The sequence below is a fragment of the Kwoniella mangroviensis genome (genome assembly GCF_000507465.2).
Source record: "Kwoniella mangroviensis CBS 8507 chromosome 1 map unlocalized Ctg01, whole genome shotgun sequence".
Taxonomy (NCBI): domain Eukaryota; kingdom Fungi; phylum Basidiomycota; class Tremellomycetes; order Tremellales; family Cryptococcaceae; genus Kwoniella; species Kwoniella mangrovensis.
In genome coordinates this window covers 1,443,651-1,462,674 of record NW_027062533.1, presented here as the reverse complement: position 1 = coordinate 1,462,674, position 19,024 = coordinate 1,443,651, and the positions used below count along the sequence as shown (strand labels likewise).

At 45.6% G+C, this 19,024-nt stretch overlaps 7 protein-coding genes across 7 annotated transcripts; 4 read left to right on the top strand and 3 right to left on the bottom strand.

Annotated features, from left to right (window-relative positions):
- Positions 1-335: 335 nt before the first annotated feature.
- I203_100546 (uncharacterized protein) lies at positions 336-2,033 on the bottom strand (the record flags this gene model as incomplete). The annotated part of the gene is made up of 4 exons (XM_019150374.1): positions 336-647; positions 724-1,248; positions 1,312-1,750; positions 1,819-2,033. The coding sequence occupies 4 exons, from the start codon at positions 2,031-2,033 to the stop codon at positions 336-338; spliced, it is 1,491 nt and encodes a 496-aa protein (XP_019000340.1).
- A 966-nt stretch (positions 2,034-2,999) lies between these two features.
- Positions 3,000-4,312, top strand: I203_100545 (uncharacterized protein; the record flags this gene model as incomplete). The annotated part of the gene is made up of 7 exons (XM_019150373.1): positions 3,000-3,079; positions 3,153-3,281; positions 3,348-3,656; positions 3,726-3,759; positions 3,818-3,870; positions 3,949-4,063; positions 4,154-4,312. 7 exons carry the CDS (start codon positions 3,000-3,002, stop codon positions 4,310-4,312), a joined length of 879 nt encoding a protein of 292 aa, XP_019000339.1.
- A 477-nt stretch (positions 4,313-4,789) lies between these two features.
- On the bottom strand, positions 4,790-7,926 carry I203_100544 (uncharacterized protein; the record flags this gene model as incomplete). Its single annotated transcript, XM_019150372.1, has 9 exons — positions 4,790-4,989; positions 5,055-5,156; positions 5,245-5,337; positions 5,406-5,593; positions 5,664-5,704; positions 5,792-6,952; positions 7,028-7,411; positions 7,483-7,723; positions 7,826-7,926. 9 exons carry the CDS (start codon positions 7,924-7,926, stop codon positions 4,790-4,792), a joined length of 2,511 nt encoding a protein of 836 aa, XP_019000338.1.
- A 550-nt stretch (positions 7,927-8,476) lies between these two features.
- Positions 8,477-9,302, bottom strand: I203_100543 (uncharacterized protein; the record flags this gene model as incomplete). Its single annotated transcript, XM_019150371.1, has 5 exons — positions 8,477-8,534; positions 8,596-8,679; positions 8,731-8,799; positions 8,874-9,054; positions 9,194-9,302. 5 exons carry the CDS (start codon positions 9,300-9,302, stop codon positions 8,477-8,479), a joined length of 501 nt encoding a protein of 166 aa, XP_019000337.1.
- Positions 9,303-10,169: 867 nt separating this feature from the next.
- Positions 10,170-14,024, top strand: I203_100542 (uncharacterized protein; the record flags this gene model as incomplete). Its single annotated transcript, XM_065516676.1, has 10 exons — positions 10,170-10,805; positions 10,859-11,015; positions 11,081-11,245; positions 11,303-11,766; positions 11,831-11,923; positions 11,979-12,094; positions 12,158-12,471; positions 12,547-12,870; positions 12,935-13,512; positions 13,569-14,024. The coding sequence occupies 10 exons, from the start codon at positions 10,170-10,172 to the stop codon at positions 14,022-14,024; spliced, it is 3,303 nt and encodes a 1,100-aa protein (XP_065373494.1).
- Positions 14,025-14,838: 814 nt separating this feature from the next.
- On the top strand, positions 14,839-16,201 carry I203_100541 (uncharacterized protein; the record flags this gene model as incomplete). The annotated part of the gene is made up of 5 exons (XM_019150369.1): positions 14,839-14,919; positions 14,997-15,236; positions 15,335-15,810; positions 15,883-15,979; positions 16,052-16,201. 5 exons carry the CDS (start codon positions 14,839-14,841, stop codon positions 16,199-16,201), a joined length of 1,044 nt encoding a protein of 347 aa, XP_019000335.1.
- Positions 16,202-16,955: 754 nt separating this feature from the next.
- Positions 16,956-18,700, top strand: I203_100540 (uncharacterized protein; the record flags this gene model as incomplete). The annotated part of the gene is made up of 10 exons (XM_019150368.1): positions 16,956-17,273; positions 17,348-17,583; positions 17,653-17,666; positions 17,737-17,821; positions 17,886-17,924; positions 17,977-18,003; positions 18,076-18,141; positions 18,196-18,283; positions 18,347-18,391; positions 18,464-18,700. The coding sequence occupies 10 exons, from the start codon at positions 16,956-16,958 to the stop codon at positions 18,698-18,700; spliced, it is 1,155 nt and encodes a 384-aa protein (XP_019000334.1).
- Positions 18,701-19,024: the final 324 nt, after the last annotated feature.

Below are 19,024 nucleotides of genomic sequence, written 5' to 3'. Positions count from 1 at the left end.
GATCAGCCCCATTCTATGCTACTGGTGACTTTCGAGCGAGTCGTGTGTGGAAAGGAGGAGAATGTCCAAGGTATATGAGGGAAGTGTGGCAGTGTTGAGTTCAGCCGCGGGGCTAGAAAATAATCAATACAAATTTCACTTTCCAAGTAGTCGGTCAACGTGTCAAACATAAGACTGCATCAGACTATACATTGTACATGAACGGAGTCCCCAAACCAAAGGATCATACTACATATATATCTTATATCCTAATGGTAACCAAGCAGAGCCGCATGTGGCACCTTGGGCGTCACCGCCGAAAATGATCTTCCGCCCCTTCCTTCTCCCTTCCCCGTCTATGCCTGGGCCGGAGGTAATCTACCTTGAGCTCGTTGTTTCTCAATCTCATCCAGGACCATCTTTTCTGAATCGAGCTGCTCAGCGGGGTATTTCGCGAGCAAAAATTTCATGAGAATGGTTCCAATCGTGATTAAACCCATGAAAACGGTCGTGGCCGAAAAACCAGGGATATATCGGGGAGCGTCCGTCTTGGGCCATAAGAAAACACCGTAAATCGACGCACTATTGCCGAGAGCGTTCACAAGAGCTATGCTAACGGCTCTTTTTTCTGCTGGATGTCCGATGATATTGGGTACCCAGGTGAGGATCTGGAAGAAGGAAAAGGTCAGCAAAAAAAAAGCAAAAAAAATCGATTCTCGAGGATTAGGGGCTGTTCAGACTTACAAGAGGTGGGAGAGCGTAGACACATCCAAAAGCAAGGATCAGGAACACATATTGAACCATGTGTTTGGTGGTAGCGACGACAATGATGAAGAAAACTACACCCATTGAGGAGGCCAGCAGAATCGCTTCGGGCTTCCTCTGAAGTCGATCGGCGGTGAAACAGAAGGTGAGGATGAAGACAAAAGCAGCAGCGTAGAGAGGGATAGTGTGGTATTGTCCAGTATAGCCTGTCCAGCCGATAGCGCCGATGAGAGTGGGTACGAAATATTGAATCGTCTGGGCACCGGTACAGAGCATATAGAGGAAGACAAACATCCAAGTTCTCCAATCGGTAACGCACATCTTGATAGCTTGCCAGTGACCGATATGACCCTGAGCGCCACCGGTGTTGGCCAGACCATCGAAAGCGAGTCGTTGAGCAGCAAGGACTCGTTCTTCACCTGACAGGAATTTGGTGGTAGATGGCCAGTCAGGCATGAAGTACCAGGTGAAACAACCGACGAACGATGATCCGACACCTTCGATCTATTATCCCCATGACTATCAGCGAGGGTCAAACACACCAAGTAGCTAGACGGCCAGACTCACGATGAACAACCATCTCCAACCTTCGATTCCCCGAGCCCCGTCTAGGTGTTGAGTGATGACACCAGCCAAAAGACCAGAGAAAGCACCGGAGACGGCAGTAGCAGTGTAATAGATTGAGAATCGACTGGCAAGTTCGTATCGCTTGTACCAAGAGGAAAGGTAGAATGCCACACCGGGTGCAAAACCAGCTTCGAGAACACCAAGGGTGAATCGGACACCGGCTAGTTGTTGGTAATTGTGTGTAGCACCCATACAAGCGGCGACACCACCCCAGACAATACAGAGACCACTCAAGTAAAGCGAAGGTCGGAGCCGAGCGATCAACAAGTTGGAGGGAACTTCAAAGACCACGTAGGAGATGAAGAATACCAAGAGAACAATTGAATATTGTGAAGAAGTCAATTTGAAGTGTGATTCAAGACCACCAGTCTTGGCGTTACTATTGGACAAAATCAAATTTAGCAAACAGGAAAACTCCTGTCGAGAATCTGAGGGAGCTGTACTCACCCGATGTTGGCTCTGTCCAAGTAAGAAAGAGTATAAAGAATCCAGATACATGGGATGATTCGTTTATCGATCTTTCGAACAAGTGCTTTTTCAGCATCGGACCCTGGAGTGTAGGTAGCGGCAAGAGCCACAGCATCTTGATCTAGGATTTCATCGTTTTCGTGCCACTCGTCCACCTTCTTGGGCGGGGCGTCAAGATGATCTTGAGTCGACATGATATGGTGTTCTTCACCAGTAATGTATATACAATGTTCAATAGAGGAAGCTGAATAATTGGATTGGATTCGTATGGCTTGACAATGAAAACAAGAAAGTGGGAAGGAAATTTCGACCGATTTTGACTTGTCCTTTAAATAAGTTTGAATGATGATGCTGATGCAGCTGATTTCCAATTTAGGATCTCTGGAAAGACCGATTTCCGAGGATTTGGACCTTCACTTTCGTTCCTTTTCGTTTCGTCTCGTTTCGCAAGAGCAGCAGCTGCTCTGCCAGTGTTTGTGTCCGATGTACAAAGACTTCTCCGGCCGATACGTCGAATTACTCACATGGAGAGATGTTACAGTATATATCGCCCCGGGGTGGTGGGAGGTTGTGTGAGGGGTACCGCAGGAGGCTTATCGGGGCACCCAACAGCTTGCAGATAAATCATCGATATCATCACTTGACACCAGAGCGATGGCAAAGCTCATTCACCCACCCGGATAGATGTCATCATGGAAAATGTTTCCGGACTGAATCTCAATTGGACCGCCGGAAGTTGGATTTCGGTTATCAATCCAGAGAAATTAACCTTTCTTTCCACAAGGGGCGAAACGCAATCATCGCTCACTCCAGGTTAGATACCTGGGGGTCCGTACCATCACGCGAGATGCTTGTTAAACAAAGTTGGGTGCATAAGCTGCTAGAACGCTCCCTTTTCCTTTTGATCCCTGACCAGTCGGACCGGCTACCGACTGACCGGAACTGTCCAGCTGCAGGAGACTCACATTTCCAATGTTGTCATCCTCCACTTGCGTACGCTCAGTCTGGGAATCTTGGATCTTGTGACGTCTGACGAGTGAGGTATGATAGTAGAAGTTCCAATAATTTGACGACTAGATCTAATCAGAACGACCAGCTGTTCTTGACTTGACAAGACGTCAACAAACATCATCAACGTAGACTCACAGGCTCTGAACATCATGTCTCTCGAGAACAACCTTACGCTCGACATCCTTAAGAAAGCCGAAGCTGGAGGATACGGTATCGTGGCTCAAACATGGTATGTGGGAGTTTGGGGACTATGTCAGCACAGATGGACAAGGAGCTGACATTTCATTTCGTCGTTGCACTAGTTACGACGCAGGTATGGCCAGAGGTCTCGTACGAGCCGCTGAGCGAAACAAGTCGCCTGCTATCCTCCAACTGTTCCCTATCACCTTGCAAGCTGGAAAAGGACCTTTCTTACAATACTGTTTGACTCTGTGAGCGATTTTCTAGGTCAACCACTCGACTAGCACATATGAAGCTGATCTGGACGTATCGTGTAGTGCTCACAACGCATCTGTTCCTATTGCCGTCCACCTCGACCACGCCACCGACGCGGAGCACCTGGAACTTTCAATCGGTCTAGCAGAGAAAGAAGGAATTAAATTCGATAGTATCATGGTAGATGCAAGTCATGCGGATAACGAAGCTGAGAACATCGCTATTGCCGTACCTTACATCAAGCGATGTGTTGCTCAGGGAATCGCTACAGAGGTAGAATTGGGTAGATTGGAAGGTGGTGAAGCTGGTTTGAGGGAAATCACAGGTGGAATGTTGACCGATCCTGCCAATGCTGAACAATTCATGAAAGAGTGAGTATTACCTCATCTTTCTAAGTGAATCATAGACACTATGTAGCTGATACTTGATCTGCTTAATAGGACTGGTGCCCACATCTTAGCCCCTTCATATGGTGTAAGTTTACCTATTGGGTGAATATGAATTCTCAGACTGATTGATCGGTATGTCGTAGAACTTACATGGAAGTTACAAATTCATTGGTGGACCCAAATACAAACTCGAGATGTAAGTGATTCACATAACTTCAATTTTCTGAGCTACAAGGCATGATCAGGATAGAAATAGCTGACGTTGATACCGTAGCTTACAAGATCTGCAACGGCGATTTAAAGATCGAATCCCCTACCTTTGCGCTCACGGTACAGACGAACTTCCAGATGATCTATTCCAGGATCTCGTTAAGAGCGGTGTATCAAAGGTGAGTCTGTCTTTAGGCGCTCACTAAACATCAAACAATTATATCCTGACATTGAATCTGTTTTCTTTCCTTTGTTTCGTGATACGATAGTTCAACATCAATTCTTGGGCTCGAGATCCATACGCCGAAACCCTGTCTAAAGCTTTAGCGTCCAAACCCTTCCCAGATTCAGAGGAGGAAGCTATAGAAGCTTTCGCGAAGGTTTGTGATCGATTCATGAACCTTCTCGGATCTAGTGGAAAAGCATAGGTGGGGCAAGTAGTTGTATTCAAATCTAGTTTGTCTATGCATCAGTGATTTCGTACTTCTTGCTTTGTGAGAGAACAGAACATGTAAAGATGGCTTTGTGGTATTATGCCCAATTGCTATGCGCTAATGAGCTTACATATCACTGTGAGTCAAGCCGGGTCCTTTGTCAAAAGAAACAACTTCTACAACAGTAGGCATGAGCTCGTGGTGTACGCCACAACAGATTCTTATGTTGAAAATCTGACAATCGTTGTGTTATCCTTAGTACCTAACGAAGGGTACAATGATGCTCGATATCAACATGAGAGTATCAATAACTGTACATTCATTCTTTCAACAACATTGTGTGACATAAACCTTGAATTCCCTTTCCTTCCCATTTCCTTGTGTCCTCTTTTGTAATTTTTATACAGTCTCATTGATTTCTGTCGTTGATTTCTGTCGCCAATTCCCTTCCCGATTAGCAACATTCCCCAGCTACAGTTTCCCAGCGCTCCCTGGAGTTTCATCACTCTCACTCCTCTTTAACATCCCGAACCCACTAGATCCGCTCGTCTCACCTATCCCATAACCCGCACTTGACGCTAGGAGTCTTTCCAGATCTAGGGTGTCGGCAGGTGCGAACGACATGTTTTGCACGGTGTAGCCTGACATCAGGTCGGCTAACCATAGTGGTGCTGTAAGATTGGATGCAAATGATCAGCTTCTATCGATCGCTCCATATACGGGTTATGTCACTCACTAGGCCCAGAAGCCGAAAAGGAACTTCCCCTTTCGCTCCTTGCTATAGATTCTCTCAGGGAAGTCTCCGTATGCGGAGCGACATTTGATGGATGTTCGGGGTCTGTCAAATAAATACATATTTGGTTAGTGTGCTAGATATCGACCGAATCTTGTAATGGTGATCATGACCTCATGACGATTCGACTCACCCGTTGTAAACCTCTTCAACAACCCCGTATCAGGTAAGGATATGAAAGTCTTCTTATTGGCCCTTCTCGAAGTCGACCTTGGCGATCCGGAACCTACATCTCACAATGCCCAGATCAGTCTTCGGCCATTTCACACGATAAAGTAGCATGATATCACTCACGCTTCTCTAATATCTGAGCGACATATCCCGCTCCTGCCCAATAATCTTCCATCCGCTGAATGGCATTCAGCAAAGCTTGGAAATTCTGCTTTGCCATAGAAAGCATTAATACGTCCGTCGCGCTGGTCTGTGATGTTGGATCGGAGGATGATATAGATAGAGAGCGCATCTCGTAGATGAATGCCATGCTATTTGAATGGAGCTCGCCGTAAGCATCGTCTGTCAGATCATCGGTTGTCAACGGAGATATATACTCACGCTCCGACAAACAGGGGCTGGGTGAGGTAGGGTGTTGATGTCTGTAATTATGGTTATATCTGTCCGTCAGTTCACGTATCCTTATCTTATGTTGGTGTCTGATATAAGGATAAGAAACTACCACCTACGTAACTTTTCGAATCTACTAGATCTGCAAATACCATGCATTCGCAAATCTGTCTTGACGAAGCCAGACTTAATTTTACATTCCTATCCATCGACTTGTTCAAAGGTGTCTCAACCCCACTTGGGCTCTTTAGCAATTCAGGATGATACACCAGTGCTAATACAGCATTTGCCCAAAGATGTAACGACAGATACGTCCCGCCGTGTCCTCTATTATGTTGATGTTTGAAGTTATCCGCCGACCATGTCAGTGATTCAGGTAAATTTGAGTAAAATTGAATTAGACGGATTTTCAGATCTGCCAATAATTCAGGTAATGGTTCGACAGAACTGACCAGCGTTCGCGATTTACCTCTTCGTCCATTGAGCACATTTGAAATTCTTCCGCAAATTATCATAAGTTTGACTAGCTGGACGAAAGGGACTGGTTCGACGGGTTCGACGGGTGAAGTAGGTAAATTTCTAGCTGGATCGGGGAAAAAGTCTTCGTCGGTAGGTAAAGGAATTTCGATGATATCTTCAGGTATAGAAGCTGGTCTACCAGTTGCAAAAGCTATGATTCGATCCGTGACGAACATTGACCAAAATAATAATCTCGTTCGTACCATATGAGCGGGTGATTCGTACAATTCCGATACTTCATGTATACCCAGATCGATAGCCATCCGAATGGCCATACCTGAAAATTGCCATAATCCACTTTCACTGTTTTGTCCATAATTGCTCCACGCCAAGAAAAGTAGACCTGTCGCAACGTCGTAAGTCGGTAGATGTAAGAGAGGAATGACCAGTTCTTGCGCTTTGGCGATGAATGGCGCAGCAGCCGTAGTAGGATCTTTCTGAGAGAATCTAGCTCCCAAGGCGCTTATGCAACATGCAAGAAACTGGGACATCGTACCCGTCTCAAGACGCTCTAACATACGTTGATGGCTTGTCGAAGGGAAATGCTGAGAGCTATGTTTTAGAAATAGCGCTAGTAGCGGTTGAAATACGTGCAAATGAGGCATACCTTGATCGTTGAATAAGTCGGAGGAAGGTGTGACATATGCAGAGGGCGATTCGTCTTCAGCTGGTTGGGGAGCTGCTAAAGGTGATTGAGCAGAACGACGTTGAAGTTTGAGGGATATTCGATTGACTCCAGGATGTATGGCTGTTGAACCGGACTATGGGAGTTCAGAGTGATGAGAATTGGCTCGTTTGCACCTGTTGTTACATGACAGGGAGGAACAAGAACTTACACATCGATAATAAAACAGTTCCAAATCCTTATCCTCCCCCGGATTTCCATTAATAAATGCCATCTGATCCTCTAGTGCATTTGCCAATCTGAGATCAGCAGAGGGTGACCAATCGGTAGGTAATGTCAATCCCAAGTCGGTCATTGTAGTGGGATTAGACGTCAAAGGTAGCATCGCCGATGCTAGTGGGGGTTGCATAGCCTGTGCTTGCGAGAAATCTGTTATACCCATTGACGAGTTGCCATTACCATTGCTGTTGCCGTTGCCGTTGGTGGGCAGGCTGAAATCTGTCGGCCAGAGGTAATTACTAGTACTATTGGCAAGGTTCCACAGATCGTTCGGATCAGCCGTGAAGGAGTTTGTAAAACTCGGATCCTGTTGAGTCTATACATATACAGTGCACCGTTCATTAGCTTTACCTTCGCGCATCCGATGGAGGGAGAAGCAGCACTCACATCATCTGCTATAAGCCCTTCACCACTGATTTTCTCTTTTGCCCTAGCCTCCTCCATCTGCTTCTTCGTTCTCTTCTTTGCCCTCGACGTGGGCCATTCACACTTGACTTGAGCTTTCGTACATCCCTCACAAGTCGGTTTCACCCCATTACACCTTATCCTCTTGGACCGACAGTAAAAACATGCTAGCTGTACTCGGGTAGGTTCGGAAGATGATTCACGTCGAATACGCTTCTTCGTACTTGTGACATCCCCCATGATATACGTGTCAGTGCATGACGGAGGAGAGGGGTCGTGGATGAGATGGATCGACGGAATAAGATGAAACGCTCTAGAAACTCACGAAGGAGGTGACGAGGGTCCCGCTTCCTGTCCTGGTTCTATTTCAAGCTGATCGATATTGTAATTGAATTGGGCGTTACTACTGCTGCTTGCGTAGTCCATAATGTGGATACTCGACTGGTCCATCGTAAGTAGTTGGTGATCCAATGATAAGGACGATGGATGATGTATAATGTGCAATGTTGGATATAAATCAACAGATCCAGTCACAAGTCGCTGTTATGTGGGGGATGTATCGGGTAATCCCTCCGAACAACCAAAAATCACGTTATCCCGCTGCATTCTATATCTATGCAAACTCATTCATGGGATATCAGACATCTTGCTTATGCTCATTTGCAGTACAATGCTCTGGTTCACATAGATGATTCATAAGGTCAACGTGGTTCGTCGCTCTTTCTAAATTTAAAATGGATTTGATTCTGTTTACATGAAAGGAAGAATGGGGAGGCGAAGAAAAATGGGTTTCATCGAACACGAATATATATATCCTACCCTGCTCTCTGACTCTCACTCTCGGAAAATGGTATGAGGAAAAAGCTATGATACAAATGGAAGGAAGTCTGACTTGGCCATGAGAGAAGAGGGTGATTTATCGGCTGAGGCGGTACATTGATGTCAGCACGAATGTACACACATGCCAGGAAAAGACTTACTCTTCAGCCCATTCGTTCTCTTTTCGGATTTGTTCTTCCTCCTCGGGAGTGAAGCTGGAAGATGACCAACATCAGCATATATTCAATGATACGATGGAAAAGGAAGGAGACCCACTCATTGGTGATGTTGAAGAGTTTTCTAATCTCCTCAGGGGTCTTACCTTTGATCATGTTGGCGACAGTCTTACAACCGACATCACTGTTGGATTATATCAGCCTGATAATTGTTGTAAACTGACGGATGGCTTACAGGAGAGGTTTGATATCGAGATAATTGGCAGCGAGGATGATTTCAAAGAGCATCTCTTGGTCGACTTGGCTATTATTGAGTGAGAACGATTGATCGTGTCAGCTCTTAATCACTTTCACTCCGCTTCCTGATCATACACTCACATCCATCTTGCATCCCATTCACCGATCTCACTAGTCTTTCTTCTCGAGTCATCCGCATCGCTCGAGTCGGCAGCTGGGAGAGGCTCGTTCTTGTGATGATCGCAATATTCGAGGATCTTGGTGAGGACCGAGGAAGACACGTTGGGCAGTGGGATAGCTTGTCCTTCTTGTTCTCCGAGGTCTGTGCGTCGATTTGACATCGCATCAACATCAGCATACGGTACATCGACCCAGGCAGTCCATCCGCGATGCCAGATGGAAGATGGTATGAAGCAATGTGGGAAGATGAAGTTGCGACACATGACTATAGATGAACCCACCCTCCATCATTGACTTGATCATTGCTGATCTCTCAGCGACGATCTTCTCTACGGTGAATTGCTCATCGTCGGAGGTTTGAAGGATGACTTTTTGCTTGTTGTCTGACATGCTGACTGAGTTGCCGTCTGATCAGGTCGTATCTCGATCGTCAAGTGTGTTAGATGGACGAGATGAAGATGGGTGAGGAGGATGGAAGGAAGGAATGACGAGGAACAAGGTTGAGTGATTGATCATGTCATGAGTGAGTGTACATTGTGGAGAGACGGAGTTGGATGGGTATCTCCGTTTGTTTTTTTTTGTTTACTCCCACGTGGTCTCTGGAATGTGGCATCCATTTGCATCCACATGTATGAGTCATTCCCTATATATTCCTGCCCCTGCCCCTGGTTGGTTTGGTATATATGACATATGGGTAGTACGTATGTGCAAACCAAGTGTATTCCAGTGTCCTGTCCCACTCGGAATCCTGCTCAGCATTCATACCTCTATCAATGACTACTGTACCCTCACCTTCATCCTCATCCTCATCACCATACAATCTATACACCACTTGACATCATCTTCAATTTTCATACTGTGACGGCGACAGTATCAGGTCAGGCAGGTACTTTGTCCCTGAGCTCTGGTCTGATAACCCTTTGCATCATACCCTCCACTTCTGATCCCACCTGTATTTGCCGGTCATTTTACGTCTTCGTACTCGTCTTCTCTCGCCTCTCGTTGGCAACCCATCTCACTGGTGAATATCCTATATCCCACAACGAAAGGAGATTAACAACCTGATCCCGCAAGCGAACAGAAGCCAGACGAACGCCTCTGGGGATGGTCAGACTGAGAAAGTAATTGATGGCGCATTAAGATCTATTAGGTGGATCCATTTGTTTGATTCGTCATTTTAGCAAAGTAACCATCTAGAAGAATCATTCCGGTCACATCCCTCACATAAATAAAGATAGATACAACCCCAACATCAGCATGTCAAATCAGAATAAGAACAATCTACCACCATGGTATAATGGTGGGAACGAACCTGCATCAGGATGGACACCTAGTTGGAATCATGTATCTATGGATCCTTCCAATTCAAACAGTCGACAACAAACCCAACCGTCCTATCAACCCCAGGATAATCCAAATTGGTATCCTGGTCAGATCGAAACACCTACACACCCTTCCCGTGGAGGTCCCACACCTTCTCGGGCACCTACTCGACCACCCGCCCCACAGCCGTCTGACAGGCAACAGCTACATGAGCAATTACAGCAATCACAATATTACGATCAAGCTTTCTCACGCCCTCCATCCGCTAACACGTCGACTGAGTCTCAGCTTCAACAGACCTCACTCTCAACATCCACCCAGCCCTCACCTAAGACTAGCTCGGTCACTACCCAGCCCACGCCGGCCAAGACAGAATCCACCCATGCCGGTCACAGCGGGTCTTCAAAGCAGACGGAACGAAAGGGCGGGCCTGGGGAAGCATCAGGCCAAAAGAGAAAGAGGAAATCGCAAGCTGCAGCAGAAGTTGATGAACAATCGGCACCTTCGCCTTCGGAAGCTGATAAGGATAAGGAGAAAAGAACGAAAACGGGCAGAGCGTGTGATGCATGTGTAAGTGAAATGGACTTTGTGCGTGTAACAAAGCTGAATGATATGACCACTAGCGGACCAAGAAGATCCGTTGTGATATCTTGCCATCGGGCGATGAACCCTCTGGATTGGATTCTCAGCCAATCTGCGCACATTGTAAACAGAGCAATCTAGAATGTACTTTCTTCTTACCGATTACAGAGACAAGATTCAAGAAGAAACGTCATACTGGTGTGTCTCATTAATCATCCGAGACCGAAATCTTGAGTCTTAAAGGCTGACCAACTGTCATATAGCGGACAAATCCCAAGCTGCTTCGACGGACACGCAAACAATATCCACTGGTCTCGTTCCCAATGGTTCGTTGACGCAGAATTCAGGTGGTCCCGATACGTATGAATATGAGAATATGGGCGGTGGAGTTCTCAAATCAGATGATAGAGGTGGTGGAAGGGTGGAAGGTGAGTTCACCGTATCATCATCGTCCCAGTTGCATGGCGCCAACTCTCAGTGCACAGGTCCTACGTCAATCGCATTTCTGCTCCGAACGACCATACCCACTATCCCTTCCGAGGCATTTGATCTTCGCCATCATAATTCATGGGAAGTACTGGAAGATGGAAATGGGTTGATCAGAGTGAACGCCCCTCCCTCCCCTCCCTTACATGCAGATGCCGATCCGTCCGATCCCACTCGAGCACACAATCGACTAAACAAACCTGTCTTATCGGGTCAGACAATGTCTTTGTTGGTCAACGCTTATTTCAGCGAAGTAGCTCCCTTATTCCCCATCATTTCCAGAGCTGAGTTCGCAGCTAAAACCCCTCCAAGTCCGCTCATGCTTTACTCGATTTGTGGACTTGGAGCCACGAGGAGACAATTCCCCAGAGAGATATTTGCCGGTGTGAGAGGGGTGATCAATGGGTTACTTAGAAGTAATGATGTCCTGAGTGACGCTAAAATCGAGAATGTACAAGCTCTAGTGAGTACAAAATGACCAGCGATTTGAAGCATTCGGGATATGGTGTCTGATGAATCATTGGTAGCTTCTGCTGGCCCAAGTAGGAGATCTACATGCTCAACCTACAGCTGCCACTGCAAGCGCTTCCCTAATACGTACTGGCGCAGCGATCCGCATGGTCAGTTAATCTAACCTCAGATGCACTTTTTTATGTGTTTCTGACAATGATGTAGGCACAAGATCTAGGATTACATCGAGAATCAGCAATGCGTGCCCAAGGGGCGCAGGATCTGGCGTACGTGGAACTCAGGAGGAGAGTATGGGCAACTTGCGTTATCATGGATAGGTGGTGGGTCATCATCCCTCTTGAATGTTCTACACGAGGGATCTGCTAACTCATTTTGGTATATAGGTATGGGGCAGCATTAGGCATACCGCTGTTGATCGATTTACTCGATTGTGATGTCCTCCTACCGGCGCCCTACGCCATATCAAGCTCGACCGAACCATCTGAATGGCCACTGGAACCCGACTTCATGGCTCTCTCGGAACATCTCAAATTGTCGATCCTCATTGGGAGAGTATTGAAGATGATATACTCACCTACAGGGTTGAAACATGCCACCGATGCGCAATTAGCAGGATTGGTTAGCGATATGGAGAAATGGAAAGAACAGTTACCTCAAGAACTACAGTTTCAAGGCAAAGAGAGCTCGCATGTGGCGGGTCAGTTGAATTTGATTCTATCATACTTGAAAGAGTACAGAATGTTGACTATCCATCTGTCCTCTTATTGAACAGGCTTGCTTCATCTAGGCTATACCGCTCTGCAATTCCTATTCTGGCGAGTATTCATGCGCATCACCTACTCTTGTCCGCCCCACTTGACATTCTGTGTCGAAATTACGCATTGGTCGAAAATGATCGCTTGGTCAAGAGCCGCCCTGGAATGGCTAGATGCCAATGACGATGCCCTCGATACGCTCTTCATCTTTCCTTACGCCGCAACAAGTTGTGCGCTCATACAGTATCATACTTGGGCGAGAAGAGGGGATAGCGTTGCGCTCAACACGCTCAAATTGGTAAAGGAAACAGCAACGAGGTGGGAACATGCCGTACAACCTGGTAGGTTGATTTCAGCTGAACACATCGGTCGAGACCTTTCGACTCATCTTATTGCCCGTCATAGATCAAATGTCGATTCGTCGGAAGACCTGCGAGACAATGACACTATTATACGAAGCTGCCCTCAAGACCGATCCCGATAGTCAAGAGAATCGAATGGCACCTAAGATACCTGCTAATCCCACTGCTGGAGTCATACCTAGACAAGGTGCATTTAGTAAATTGCAGTCCAGAAAGGACGAAAGTCTGAAAGGTGGTGGAGTATTCGTAGCTGAAAGTGAGAAAGAACGACATCTCAGTGGACTCAACCGGGGAGATGTGGTACTCTCATCGGACATGGATTCCGAGCAAGCTCAGGATCTACAGGATCAGGCTCATGATCGAGTTCAAACGCATAATGGACAAATTGTCAAGGCGAATGTAGTAGCAGATCAACAGGCTCCTGAAGGACTACAGCAGGATGTATCACAAGCAAAGGACGCCAGTGTAAAGGATGTACTTCAAGTTATGCCTAAAGAGACTTACAATGTCAATCCACTCATCAACCAAAATGGAGCTAATGGTAATACCAGTATGAATTTCAATCAGTCTGATGAAGGTGGAATGGCTTTAAGTGGAGGAATGATGGATATTACCAGACAGGTGAGTTACATGACGTCCCTGATGGAGAGAACTATGTTGATGAGTTTATTGGGTAGGCTCAACAATATCCTATGCCAGATTATCCTACTCAACCTCACGAATCGCAAGAATACCATTTTCACCAAATACCAGGATCGGGTGGTCAAGGAGGTAAACCTGAACAACATGACACGCAATTTCAAAATGAACCTCATCATCATCACCACCAGATGTATAGTGGACATGGACCTGGGCAGGGGCCTGGATCTGCACCGCAGTATCATCAGGATTTACCTCATGAACCACATAACAATAACAAGACGAATGGATATTTCAATGTCAACCCTTACCATTCCAGTCAACAAGGACCAGGTCATACAGGTCCACCCGATAACAACAATAACAGCAGCGGTAACTTCGATCCATCCTTTTTGGATTCTTTACCTGTTAGTACATTTGATTGGGAATCCTGGACGAATTACTTTGACAAATTCTTACCTGCTGCGAATCAAAATTTTGAAACTATGCAGTGATCCAACGATCGCTCATCACCTAGATGGGGAGTAAAAGGAATTCTTGCTGGGCTGATTTTGGCCATATGTGAATCGAAGGGTACGAAGTGGAAAGAAATTCGCTTTGTCTAAACTATATATTCATTTGATAGATCTACTGAACAAACGTTGTAATTCACTTTTACCCTCTGGTATATCTAATTACATCCATGTAGTATTCACATTTTGTAAATATGTAACTGAATAATTGATATAAACGAATGCAAGATCAAACATGGCCATATGGATCTTCACCACTTCTGCCTTCTTCTAGCCAACTCACACTTGCCGCAGACCAAGATTGCTGCACCCGTAAACACATGAATACGTAGATATAACAGCTCACTCGCTAGGATGCATGGTACACACGTGGGACATATCCCTCGGTAAAAGCGGACCGCCAAATCGCCAAATCGCCAATTCTCCCATAGCATGGATCCTTTCAGGAACGAGCTCTTTGATTTTATCTATCCGGAATGGAAAGATATACCTCGACGTCGGTCCTGTTTTTATCTCTTTCGTCTTGTTGATAATTCCGAGGATGTTACCATGTTCCCCTGTCCCTTTGACGTACGGTCGCATGTCGTAATGACAATGCTCACGGCCCTCTGTACAGTCGGACTTGTCAGCCGAATGCGAATGATCAGGAGATGGTCAGAATACCTCTTGAGAACCTCTTTGATATAAAGAGAGCGACATAAGATATTCTATCAGATAAAGATCCATCAACTATACAAATAAATAAACTCTTATACTCTTCTCACCTAGTCAGAACAAACATAAGTCATTAATCAAAATGGTCGACGCAACTGCCAACGGATCTTCTTCTTCCAACGTAGTCTTAATTACCGGTGCAGCAGGATGGTTAGGTGGTATCGTGAGTCCTTCAACAGCATCGGTTGCGTTGGGTTGCCATGAGCGAGCTAACCATCTTACCTTGATCCGATCCGATAGCTCGCCTCTGAACTTCTTTCCGACCCCAAAACACCCAATGTCAAATTGATTTTAGCCGATATCGTCGAACCTAAAGCTCCCAAAGGTGCTAAGCACGCTTTGACTTTCAAAGCTGATTTGACAAACCCCGAATCGATCTCTACTCTCTATGATACTGAATTCGGTACACCCGATACAGTCTACTGTTTCCATGGAATCATGAGTAGAGGTAGTGAAGATAATTTCGATTTGGGTTTGAAGGTGGGTCAAAATTTCCTAAATAATTCATCCCCCCATCACCTCACCTTACCGAGATTTCGCATTGTTACAAAAGGCTAACGCTTGATACAAAACTATAGGTAAACATCGACTCAATCCGATACATGCTCGAAGCAGCCCGTAAACGAAAGACTGCTTCTGGTGAATTGATCAAATTCATCTTCACCTCTTCTTTAGCAGTATACGGTGGACCCCTTCCCCACGTTGTCGATATTCACACCATCGCTACTCCCGAAGGAGCCTATGGAATGGGTAAATTATCTTCTGAATTATTGGTCAATGAATATTCCAGAAGAGGTTTTGTCGACGGTAGAATCCTCAGATTACCCACCATCGTCGTTCGACCTGGTGTACCTTCCGCGGCTACCTCGGCATTCATCAGTGGTATTATCAGAGAACCCCTACATGGAGTTGAAGCCATTTGCCCAGTAGGAAATGGATTGGATTCACCAGAGTTGGAATTGGCTGCTTGGGTTGCTTCTCCAGAGATTACTATACAGAACTTTGTTATTGCAAAACATATTCCAAAGGAAAAGTTCTTGCCTCATACCAGAGTGTAAGTTGTGTCCTATACATATACATATATACGATAGGATGGAATAGTTGCTGATTATTACGGTATATACAGTGCCTACTTACCTGGTTTCACTACCACTGTAAGAGAAGAACTCGAGGCTTTGGCTACTGTAGCTGGTAAAGATGCTTTGAAATTGGTCACTTTCAAGGTAAGTCACTAACATAAACATACTTGCATTATTGGATCGTATGCTGATTCCAATGATGATCACTATGTATAGGATGACCCAACTAACCGAAGAATCGTTTCATCATGGCCCGCTCGATTTAACAATGAATACCCATTATCACTTGGTTTCGTAGTGGATCAAGGTGGTATGGTACCTATCGTACAGAGATTCAAGGATGCCGTTGAAGCTGGTCTCGCTTAAGTGCTTTTATGTATTGGTCTGGTCATTCGGTAGTTCATCAGTTTATATGTATCTCTTATCAATCTGGGATATACCAATTGCCCAAACAGGTGGAAGTTTACTTGACGAAGCTGAGTGTGGACATGCCGGCATTACTGTTCATCGCTATTTCATGATTGCAGTATGCTGTACGGTCATACCGTTGCCAGTTCACCTATCCAAGCATAAGACGTACAGTATACGCTATGTAAAGAATGCAGTCAGGCCCGCTATGGGTATTTACCATTGCATGGTTTTACCATGAAGTATATTAATTCTTGTATTAGGTGTTGTTCTATCTTTAGACCTGCAATACGTCATAATCACCCCGTGCCTTGCGTGTTTTAGGTGAAAAACCGTACGCTTGGACCTGCCAAATTCAACTTATTCACGTCATTTGATCAGATCATCACTCAAAGCTTTTTTGTTTCTTGATGATAGCTCAAAGGCTGGATCCATTCACTGCGAGTATATGTGTCTAGACGTCATAGCGAGTTGATTGAGTATGAGTATTCCTGTACATCATATCTACCATTGGAAGACCTAGTGCAATCCTGCTTCTTCTTCTTTCCTTTCTCTTTTCAACGTTAACTTGGCTCCCTAAGCTCAGCTCGACTCAGCTCAATTCCAGTACACTGCTCCCAGTAGTACTTACCTCATAGAAGGAATTACCTCCTTCTTCCTCGGTACAACTCCTCAATAGTATTCAGTACTTCATCCACAACACCCTTCCACCATGGCCTCGCCAAGAGCTTCTGCCGAACCCACCTTGACGGAGAAACCTCGTCGATCATTCTTTGGCGGTAACCGTAATGCTGTCAAGCAGCCCAATGCAATCGCTCCAGGCTCAGGTGTGGTGGGTCAAACAGAAACTGGAGCTGGGTATCCTTCCCATACGGGACGAAGTAGACAAGGTGGATTCACTCATGATTTCAAGTTCGGAACTTGGATCAGGCTACATGCCGTCGACCTAATCACAATGGCAGCGATGGGTGCGATCGGTTTGGGGGTTTATGAAGCTGATCCAGCACCCGCAAGGAGTTTTCCAGTATTCGTGAGTTTCTTTATCCTCATTGTGCACTACGTTAGAAAACCTCTAGCTGATCCTGATTTACCTAATATATGTAGAATATAGACGGTTCAATTGCCTATCCAGAATTCGCTTACCCCCTTCGAAGAAACATTATACCCATCTACGCCGCAGCTCTCATAGCGTTCTTCGTACCCTTCGTTTTCTTCGCCTTGTTCCAAATTAGAATTCGAAGTCTGAACGCCTTTTTGGGTACGACGATGGGTTTGTTGGAGAGTTTAATTACTGCCGCGGTCTTTCAGGTCTTTCATAAATGGTTGATTGGTGGACTGAGGTGGGTCAAATCATACTTTGCTATACTATTGCACAAATATGGTGCTGACTTTCCACTTGATGATTGTAGACCTCATTTCCTCGGTACGTATAACCCGGCGAGTCCAGATATACAGGTGAACATAGGTCTTACTTACACCTTACATCGGAATAGATGTCTGCAAACCCGATGTTTCGCAACTTGTCCAATCAGGCGATGGATTTAGACAGATCATGTATACCAGGTCGATCTGTACAGGGTGAGCTGGGTTTGTACATTCATCCGAGAAGATATAAGTGTAACTGATTGTGCGACCTGTGTAGTGATCAAGATGAAATCAACGATTCGCTCGAAAGTTGGATGTGAGTAAATATAGCTCATCCAGTCTAGGTTCATGAGCTAATCATAACATAGGTCCGGTCACTCTACTGCTGCTTTTGCGTGAGTCATCCAGTCCCACTTGTTGGTAAATTTGTACTATATCCTCTTTGTGCTGAACGTCGCCTTGTATAGCGGCTTCGTCTACCTCTTCTTCTACTTCAATGCTCAACTCAAAGTCATGTCCGATCATCGACCAGCGTGAGTATCTTCTTCTGCTCCTCACTAGGTCTGATGCTAAATCGAGATGATCAGCTACTGGAAGATGATCCTCACTATCGCTCCTCTCCTCGGTGCAAGTTTGATAGCCGCTTCTTTGACTATCGACGAGTTTCACAATTGGGTAAGTGACTCTCAATCTTCTACGTACAACCTGCGTACGAGTGCTGATTCGATGCGACCCTAGTGGGACTGTGTTGGTGGGGCGATCACCGGGTCCATCTGTGCCATTGTAAGTGCATCATCACTGCAAATCAACTTTGCAGATAAACTGTTTGACATTATCCGTTCAATCACCTTATAGATCGCATACCGAAAGACGTTCGCTGCATTCTGGGACTTCCGATTCAACCATATCATGTTACCCCGATCAACCTCTTTGTTCCATCGACGAGCCGTTGATGGCGAAGTTAGTACGTCGAGATTCTCCTATACCCCTCAAGAGAGTATGGTCCAGAGACCTACGGCTGGAGAAGGTGGCTGGAGGAGGGATTGGGGTAGTGCCGGTGCACCGTCGGATGCTTCTGCCTTGATGGTATAAGGAGAGATTGGGCTGGAGTTGATCGAAATTTTCTCTTTCGATATTTTACGTTAATTATTTACATTTATAATACATCTTACATCTCATGTTAACTCATGAACTGATTACCCGATGTGTCGCTGCCTCATGATGTCGTTGTTGCGTTTCTTTTTCTCAACCAAGGAAGTTCTTCATCCAGTGTTGTCTGGTCGAGTTGTATCATTGATCCATCAGTATGTCTCTCAATCTCGTCAGGTGTTCTCCCTTAACAAGTAAGTGTAACAGACTCATATCTCGATAATTCATAGATACATCTTCAGAGTACGTACAATACAGACTGACCCG